Source organism: Populus alba, chromosome 1 (assembly GCF_005239225.2).
Source record: "Populus alba chromosome 1, ASM523922v2, whole genome shotgun sequence".
In the NCBI taxonomy this organism is placed as follows: Eukaryota; Viridiplantae; Streptophyta; class Magnoliopsida; order Malpighiales; family Salicaceae; genus Populus; species Populus alba.
Genome location: NC_133284.1, coordinates 52,284,898 through 52,294,347, shown reverse-complemented (window position 1 = coordinate 52,294,347; position 9,450 = coordinate 52,284,898). Strand labels below are relative to the sequence as shown.

Below are 9,450 nucleotides of genomic sequence, written 5' to 3'. Positions count from 1 at the left end.
TAAAAGAAGGAAGAGCTAAACTGTTTTATTATCGTCAATTCCTTAACCAGTCTTCTTATATATCTTTTTTGACCTGCCAGTAATTAACTCCCTATGTGGAAATTACTTAATACGTGAAAAAGAAGGAAAAAGAAAACAGTGGGTTGCATACACTTGACTTAATTGTAAAGTACCTTGGACTTGGGATCCAAGCATGCACGGCTCTCGCTACAGACAAGAGACTCAGTTGTCGCTATGCTTACATGTTTGGACATACCCTGGCTGTCTGTACATATCTAGAGAAGAACAAAAGAGATGGGCCCTTACAGAGCCTGCATGCCAAGAAATTAAACTGGCCAGGGAGCAGGGACCCTGCATTCTTTGATTCAACGTATATGACAGATTTGTAAGGCGTGCCTTACCAAAACCATCTTTTGCGTTTCTTTTTTCCCTACCCTTATCTTGAATCAATCTCTCATCCTATCTAGCACTATTAATATAACCGAGATATCCTACGGCATTGCGAAATTAACCTATAAATAGTGGTGAAATCCATTGATAAAAGGAGGAGATACTGAAGCACAAACCTATCCCTTGCACCAACTTTCCTTTAAAAAGAAAAAAAAAAGAAAAAAGAGGAGAACACAACCATCACTATTTCTCTAGAAAAAACCACCCTGGTCCAACCCTAACTTCACGCTTTCCAGCCTCTTCCCCCTGCCTTTCCCCCATCTCCATTTGCACCAACAAAAAAATAAAAACAACCCAAATACCCTTCGTATTTTCTTCAGCTCCAACAACCTCCACTATGAGCTCCACCAGCAAACCACCACACCACGTCTGAAGCTTACCCAGCTAACATCCCCATCCAACCTAGCTAAGCCTCTTCTTGCTCTTTATCTTTTTAGAATGCATGTTAAAGCATGCCGGTAATGTGAAGAAATAATTCACATTACTGGCATTTTCCAACCATTACTAGGTTGAGATAGTGGTGCCTAAATAATGGGCTGCACCTTTGTTTCAGCCAGGCTCGTGTGACTGGTTTCAGCCAGGCTCGTGTGACTGGTTTCAGCCAGGCTCGTGTGACTGGATTGGATCTAGCTTGCATATAAAAAAAACATGTTAAGCCTAAAAAATTAGTTGAGATTGGGCTTAAGCCGAGTCTGCATGTTTAAATTGAGCCTTAGGCCCAACCCATGTGGCTGGGCCAAGCCCAACCCCAACTTTAAGAGTGTTTTGGCATGCTATTTTTTCTTAAGGCATAAGCCTTGTTTGGCTACTTAGACATCATTTCCTAGATAATGCATCTTTGAGTTCTAGTTTGATTCTTTTTTAGTGCACCTATGAGTTTTCATCACCAAGATAGTGCACTTGCAAACCCTATCCTTTTTCCTTTTTTTTTTTCAGAGTGTATTTGAGCCCTTATTTTTTTTATGGTGTGTTTTTAAGCTCCATCACTTTTCTGTGCACATTTGAGCCTTTATCTGCTAATCATCCCTTATTGTTGAGTCATATCCATGATTTCACCAGTACCAATATTTATATTTTATAAATTTTGAATCCTCATCTATATATAATTCAAATTCTCATTTCAATGTCATAAACAAATTTCTCAATTTAAAAAAAATAAATAGAAACTCGTAAATTTCTTGTTTTCGTTTTCCTAACAAAAATTTTATGCATAAATGAGGAATGATATTCCATTTCAAATTTTCTTCATATAAATATTTGATTGATCTATCAATAGTTTAATTTACACATAAATAATCACATTGTATGGTAAATTAACCATCTTAATTGATTGTCTTAGCCAAAATTATCTCCTTCCATAGGCATTTTTTTCCCAATCACTTCACCCTACATTTTGCATTCATACAAATTTAGTTGTTACCCAACCATTTTTCACATAATTAAACATTAATTAATAATCAAAACACATTATCTAACACTCTAACATTCAATTCAAGAATCCCCGTACCCTAAAACTTCTCATTCAACATTAAACCCAAAAAACATTTAAATCAATTGTTTTTTAAGCGTTTCTTACTTCCCAACTCGAAGAAAAGAAATATGAAAAGCTTGAAAATACCCTTTTTTCTTCACTTTTCTTTCTTCCCTCAAAAAACCAATAACCAAATTTGTTTTTAAGGTTTTGGGCCTTTAATCTACCAATTTTTTTTTTTCTTAATTTACCTCTCTTTTGTGTTTGTATGATGAGTTTTTTTATGTCTTCCTCACAATTTCTCTCTCTCTCTCTCTCTCTCTCTTCATTTTCTTCTTCTTTGGCCGACAGCTATGGTGTTTAGAAGAACATTATTCATGCTTTAATTATATGTATGTGTGTGTGTGTGTGTATTATATTCTCTTTATTTCATCACGAATCTCTAAAGTCCATAAGTTCTTCGACGGAAAAAAAGTTAATCTTTTCAGGATTGCATTACCTATAAGCTGAATTTCTAACGTAAAGCAACAGTTTTTTCCCTGAAGTGAGAGGAGTATGTCAAACTGAAGCAGAGAACATTTGAAACTGATGCAGAAAATGGCTTGTTGAATGCACCTGCATTGTTAAGATCCAAAAAAATTGCAAAGATATAAAACCATATAGACTAATCAATGTCCCTAACTTTAATATTTCTGCTAGGATAACAGTAAAATCATATTAAGCATTGTGACCCTATTCAATCTATCACCAGAAGTCAATGCTAATCAACAGAATCCATGCACCAAATGTCAGCGAGCTGGGCAAGAATCAAACTATGTAACTTATGAAATTGTGAAGAAGCTTCACACAGAAATTAGGTTTTTCATTGTTGGGTTGATGGGCTGGATTGGTAGTTGTTATTCGCCTGAGAAACAAAATCTCGTTGAGAAGAAAGGAATTCTCTGATGCTTATATTCTTTTTAGAAAAATTTCTTTTGTCTTTTCTTGTGTCATCAGTACCAATGTCATTGCTAAAAGAGCAAGATTTTAATGGGAGAACAATGTGAATCAGGTTGACATTGGAGGACTGATCTGTAGTTTGTCCAGAAATAGCCGTACAAGCAAAAGCAACAAATCCACTCAAGCTGCCCGGGTTTGTACCTTCCTACTACAATATCTCAGCTCTTTATGCAAATTCTCCCTCTCTTTTTTATCTACCTCTCTAATATCTAAACCACCAATGGCAGTGTCCCCCGCCTTATCCATAGCCGGCGTTGGTGCCGGAACTCGCTTCTCCGGCGAGTTTAAGCTACTGGGTCGTGTTGAAACTAGGCTATCTCAAAAACCCAGAAAACATTCGGGCTGTTTGTGCTTTTATAGGCACCGATTACGTCAGTATTACAAGTGCTTTTGGCAAGAATTCAGAACCGAGAAGTTGAGTTTGAAGGGAAGTTTGGCTCTTCGTAAAGATCATGATGATAGCTTTCTCTCGGTATGGTGTTCCATTTTATGATGATTTTTGTTTGATGTGAACTGTTAGTGTTGGGAACTGTAGAATATGAAAATTCAAGTTTATGAGCTTGCTCTTTCTTTTCTTTTCTTTTTTTGTATGTTTTAGTTAACTTGATCATGGTGTCGTTTGATTGGGTAATTGAAAAACTGAAGAAAGTGTTTGAAAGATTGAGACTTTGCATTTGAATCACATGTTCTATTTTAGTTCTGTTGTTATATGTACTGCTTGACTTGTGTTTTGTATCATTCCTAAAAAGTTCCGAATTCTTGTCGTGAGGGGAAATTAGATAGCATCAAACAAACTGTTCATGTTGGGAAACGTTGAAATTCTCCTCCTTTCTTGCCAGTTCTGTTGACTTCCTGATGTGAGAATATATGAAGAAGCTAGGTAATGAGATTTAATGGGTAAAAGAAAAAAGTTTTCTTTTACCTTTTTTATGAGGTGGGGTTTGTTTTTGTGTTGATTTTGAGAAGAGACCATGCTGGGTAGTTGTCTCCTACATTTTGAAAGAAATGTTTGCTCTTTGTGTCTCATGCTCAACCTCTGGTTGTAAGCCTAAGACTCTCATGACTTTCCTTCAAGTGGCTTTTCTGAAATTTTGGGAGAAGCTTGATTGGAAAATTAATTTGCAATTTTGTGGTGTAAATGGTTGGTATGTGCTTAATCTAGACTTTAGTACAGGCATGATCTGCCATCTTATCTTAGGTTTTGCTGCTTGAGCACATGATCTTTAATTTGTAATCAAGCCCTTGCAACATATTCAGATTTGATTTTGTTCTTCCTTTACAAATATGTGAAATCTTAGTTATTTATTCTTTATGGTGTCATAAACCTGTGGAGTTGGTTTTATGCATTTATTGAATCATCACATTACTATATCTTGTTCAGTTTTTATGCTTGTCTTTTATTTGTGACTGTTCTATGCAAAGCACATTCCAGGAGTCATAAATAAAGCTAGTAAGGTGAAAAAAAAATCAAACGGTATTTTCTTTATTTAATATAGTGCATGAGATTTCTGTTCTTTCTTTTGTTTTTTCCCTGCTGAATGCCAGAGCCCTCCTTCAAGTTTTTAAAGTTTTGATTAGTCAGAATGAGACCTAGCCTTCACCATGCCTTTTTTTTTTTTTTCCTTGAGTTAATATCTAAGGCATTCTATCTTACAAGCATAAAATGCCCGACAAAGTGAGTTTTCAGCTTCTTATTTTAGGCCAAGTCAATTGATTTTATTAGGTTAGGGTATATCTGACTATCACTAGAAATGTAATTGTTTGCATTTCATGGATACTGAAAGAAATGCACTCAGCTTTTTTTGGGCTTTTAACACCAGTTTACTTGAATGTATTACATTCTTTCTTTTCTCATTTTGTATTGAATACATTCCAGTGTGGTGATGGCTGGAATTGGAAGATTATTGTGATTAATGCATAACTATCTATCTGCTTATTGAATGTTAGGGTGAGTGCTTCCAGTACGTTTGAGGCAGTGTTCCTGACATGATTGATATCCTTGCAGAATGTAGAAGATACAGATGAGATGTTTGATGACTTGTTCAATAAATATGGAAAAGTGGTCTTTAGGAGCAATGACAAAAAACCTCCTACTGCAGAGGTTGATGATGATGCTGAAAGCTTGTCATGTAAGTTTATACCGCCCATATTTAAAAGCATGATTATTGCCAATGTTTTACTTACATATAGTAATTATCTGTCTGCACTCCGCTATGCATGTGGATGCTGGCTTGTATCATGTATCTTAAATCTTAGATATCTAATTTTGTACTTTTGTGCTCCATCAATGATTACAATTAATATAATGATGTTAGTTTGATCGGTGTTGCTAATGAACACTTGCTGTTGCTTTTACTTGACCATGTGGTTACTATGGCTTATATTGTCATTGCTATCATATTCATTTAATTACTTCATTGTGCCGTTCAAAATTTTCTTTCCACCTGTGACATGCCATTGCTCCAGACCAATGCTGTGCTGCTTTGTTCACAAGTGCTGCTAACAAGTACTTTGATATGGACAATCATGTTTCTAAGACTTTTGAAAATGTATAATCTTTTTGTGTTTTTTGCTGAGCAAACGATTTCATTACAAAGGGACTTGTATGTCTTTCAACTTCTGCCAAGTCTTGGCTAAGTTGGTGCAGTTCAGCTAGTTGTGGTGCCTTTCAGTTCTCTCTGGGTTCCTTTATGATCAAGGCATGCACAGGGCAGTTATGCATACACACAGGCTTTAGCAATCCACATATAATCCTTCAATTTTAATGTACTACACATCTGATTGACCATGTCCTGCCTCTCTTTTTGTGGTAGTTGCTGTGGAAATGGCCAAGGTTGCTAGTGATGTTAAGGCTTCAGATATAAAGGTCCTCTTTGTAAAGCCTCTTGTGTACTGGACTAGATTTTTTATCATTGCAACAGCATTTTCACGTCCTCAGATAGACGCTATCAAGTATTAACTCTGCACTTTCATTTCATTTTCTTTTTACATTTGGTTGATATAAGATTAAAGATGTAATATTTGGAGCAATGACTCAGATGATGTTATCTCCCCTTGTAGTTCCAAAATAAGAGATCTTGCTGAAAAGAAGTATGGAAAAGTTCCATCCGGCGACAGAAAACCCAACTCATGGACCCTGTTGGACTTTGGTAAGTTCTTGAATGGAAACCCAGTGCCATCTGTTTATATGAAATTAACTCAACAAGGAAATATAACCAAAAAGAAGAGAAAAGAAAATGAGTTTCACAGTTGTGAACTTATCCATATCCTCAATTGTGTATAAAATTGAAGAGGATGCCATGTACTGGTCAACTGATAAATTCATGTAGTCCTTGTTCCTGATAATGTTCTGAAGTAATAGTATTTAGGATCTCTGGTATTGGTAATCCAGAGTCCTTTTCTTCTCTTGATAGATTGTTGGTTTGTAGTTGGGCTTGCGTTATTTTCACTGTGAGAAATTTATTGGTGTTATTGATCAAAGCAATTTGATATGTATGTTGTCCAGGTGATGTGGTAATCCACATATTTCTTCCTCCGCAGAGAGATTTATACAACTTGGAAGAATTCTATGGAAATGCAACACCTATTGAACTCCCTTTCGAGAACCAACGTCCATTTAGCAGTTGAAAATAAGTTTGCTCAAGGACCTGAAAGTTTTTAACCATCTCCAACATGCCTATGGTGTTTGGTTGGCAAACGAGGCAAATTTCACCTCTGCCTGTTCGTGCTTTGCTTGATAGACATGCAGAGGCAGATGGGTTGAAATGAAACTTCTGTGAGCAGTCCTAGCTGAAGCCATTCTTTCACTAATTTGTAATGGAGCAAGAGGGGGCTGGTGTCAACATCCTTCAAGCATCTGTTTTGGCTTATATGGATCATACATATGTGAAAGCCACATGCTCCTGTTAACATAAAGAATGAATGTATTATCATCCATAGTTGCAGTTGTTATCCTTCAAAGAACCTCCTTTCCTCCTCATTCTTGTCTTTCTAACTTTAATTTTAATGGAAAATTATTATGCTAATGAATTCTAATGCTCGTGGATGACAATAAAATGAAGATACCAAACAAAGGTGTTCTTGGAATTCAAACACTTACAGGATTCCTGAACAAATGCAGAAACTGAAAGCTCAGCTTTCAGCTGGTGAAAAGGGATAGTAATCATATTGAGTGCAACAATGAAAAGGGATATATTCATATAATTTTTCTAATTACTTTTGATATGCTATATATGAAGATTGCAATTATGTTTGATTTTTTATTTTAATTGGAATCCCAGTTGAATATGAGACTTCAATTATTATTTTGGAGGGTATCATTGAATTATTAGTAATAGATTATAATCCTAGAAAGTAAGTTTTATGATGAAGTTTGCTCTTGCTTCATGAATTCAAACATTTAATATAAGATGATTTATTTTTGAAATCATCTAAAAAATATCATAATCTAACCTGAAACTCTTATATTTGGACTAAAAAGAAAAAACAGTAATAGATTGTATATTCATCTAAAATATATCCATTAATTACTAATCAAATTATTTTCATGAATCAAATGTTAAAAAAAAGACATGTAGACCTAACCACTAATCAATGGAAAAAAAAAAAAAAAACGAAAATTTGCCCTAATAAAGTAGAGATTGTACTGGTATCATCCCTCTTAAAACCCGTTTGGCAACCTTCATTCCACCCAAAAGCATCAAAACAATGCTTATAGAACGTGGTTTGCACCGCAGCTACAGCCGTATTTTCAAATAAAGCCCTGGCCGTCTTCTTCCAAGGGCAAGATGTTCTCCACATGATGAAAGCTAAAAACACTTGCACTGTAGAGCCAACTCCCGTCATTTTCTCCTGTTTGCGAGTAATGATTCGCATAATATCTTTTCCATTTATTCTCGCCAAAGAAAGATGGCAGGGCAATCTTTGCGCTTCGTAATCTCTTACTCCTCATATCACTATAAAACAGTCTAAAACACCCTGAGAAGTGATCATCCAAAATCAAGATCTCACCAGTTCCTAGAGTTCCAGCCAAAGTAGGATATCGAACATCTTTCGGACCTAGTGGAATGTCTATAATCTTATGGGTCCAAACGTTGTTATGATAGTCTTGTAGCATCTTTAGTTTAAATTTATTTCCACACTCTGAATCTTGAATTACTGCTAGACAACCTTCGATTTGTATTAGATCACTAAACAAGCATAAGCCATTGCCTGGGACAGCAACTTTTTGAAACTTCTCGCCATGAACGTCAAACGAATGTAGATTAATCTTCAATGATTCCGCCATAGATTTTACCATCCAATATATAACTCCATTGACACATATGGCTTCCTTAAAATCATACCACTTCGTGCCCCCATAAAAATTATAATGCTTCCTATTTATTCTTCTCCACCTTTCTGCCCCCAACGTGAAGATCTCAAATTGCTCTTTGTCATGAGCACAAAACTTCACTATCTTGTACTCATTAGCCAAAGGATCAAACCCGAAGGAAAGACGGTCTTGAAATCTTATCTCCTGCGGAGGCGGAGGAATGGTTGTACTTTCACGGGTGCTAAGATTATAGACTGAGATACGGTGTTTATCGTTAACGATGCATGCTAAACCGTTTGCAATCCCCAAAACGTTAGAAGATTTTGGTATGGAGATTGTGTCTTCTTCGAGGGCTTGTTTTCCTTCATGGTCAGCGAAGACAAAGTGGCTGTTGAATAGTTGATGCTTTGAGGACATGAGGAGTCCGGTTTTGCAAGGTTTATTCAAGGATTGGTTCTGGTGCAACTTAACAAAGAAAGGATCTCTAATCAAGGAAGACCATGTCTTGCAAACGCACCTGAATCGCATGAGAGACTTCGCTGGGAGTTTGGCAAGAACTTCAGCAACCATATCTTGTGGGATGTGATATCCTACAGCTTGAACTCTTCCAATCTTGCTTTCATGGCCTTCACTGGATTTTGTTGCTCCTGTCTCAATGGTGGCTTCGCCTTTGTCCATTGTTTCCTTCGTTCTCAATCGACTCCAAAAGGGCGAGTCACCAATCGATTCTCAAGAGAGGGTCAATGCGTGTATATATGTGTGTACAAGAGTCAGGCATGGAAACGTTCCTTGAGTTTTTTTTCTTTTTTTGGGGATTTTCAAGGATTTATACTTTTTAGTTTTAGGGTTAAAAACCTCCGATTCTTTCAAGGATTGGGCTTTGATTTGTGTTCCCGTGCTTGGAGCCTGAATGAAGAGCTTGAAGACCCCTAAGACCAAAACCGTAGTTATCACTTAGTTATCACTAGGAGGGATGTAGTTATTTTTAAAAAAATATATATTAAAATAATACTTTTTATTTTTTAAAATTTATTTTTTATTTAAACATTAAAAAAATTAAAAACACCAAAATATTTAATTTGAATAAAAAAATTTAAAAGTTTCAATTGAAACACACAGCCAAACACCTCCTAAGAAATCTACTAATATTAAGTTTGATCTAAACTAGGTTTTTTTATCTAAACTAGGTTTACTTCTAACCCATTTAAAAAAGGAA

The 9,450-nt window shown here is 35.9% G+C and overlaps 2 protein-coding genes across 2 annotated transcripts; one reads left to right on the top strand and one right to left on the bottom strand.

Moving 5' to 3' along the window:
* The first annotated feature begins 3,068 nt into the window (after positions 1 to 3,068).
* On the top strand, positions 3,069 to 6,945 carry LOC118048995 (protein Iojap, chloroplastic). Its single transcript, XM_035058847.2, has 5 exons — positions 3,069 to 3,392; positions 4,926 to 5,049; positions 5,734 to 5,872; positions 5,981 to 6,069; positions 6,426 to 6,945. Exons 1-5 carry the CDS (start codon positions 3,141 to 3,143, stop codon positions 6,545 to 6,547), a joined length of 726 nt encoding a protein of 241 aa, XP_034914738.1. The 5' UTR covers positions 3,069 to 3,140; the 3' UTR covers positions 6,548 to 6,945.
* A 319-nt stretch (positions 6,946 to 7,264) lies between these two features.
* Positions 7,265 to 9,030, bottom strand: LOC118048996 (putative F-box protein At1g32420). The gene has a single exon (XM_035058848.2). It carries the CDS (start codon positions 8,910 to 8,912, stop codon positions 7,671 to 7,673), a length of 1,242 nt encoding a protein of 413 aa, XP_034914739.1. The 5' UTR covers positions 8,913 to 9,030; the 3' UTR covers positions 7,265 to 7,670.
* Positions 9,031 to 9,450: the final 420 nt, after the last annotated feature.

What these genes read in the sequence shown, in the direction of transcription:
- LOC118048995 (XM_035058847.2), top strand. Translation starts at nt 3,141, where the DNA reads ATGGCAGTGTCCCCCGCCTTATCCATAGCCGGCGTTGGTGCCGGAACT. An exon ending in TGATGCTGAAAGCTTGTCAT is followed by an intron (nt 5,050 to 5,733) that starts GTAAGTTTATAC and finishes TTTTTGTGGTAG; the next exon opens with TTGCTGTGGAAATGGCCAAG. An exon ending in ATGGACCCTGTTGGACTTTG is followed by an intron (nt 6,070 to 6,425) that starts GTAAGTTCTTGA and finishes TATGTTGTCCAG; the next exon opens with GTGATGTGGTAATCCACATA.
- LOC118048996 (XM_035058848.2), bottom strand. Translation starts at nt 8,912, where the DNA reads ATGGACAAAGGCGAAGCCACCATTGAGACAGGAGCAACAAAATCCAGT.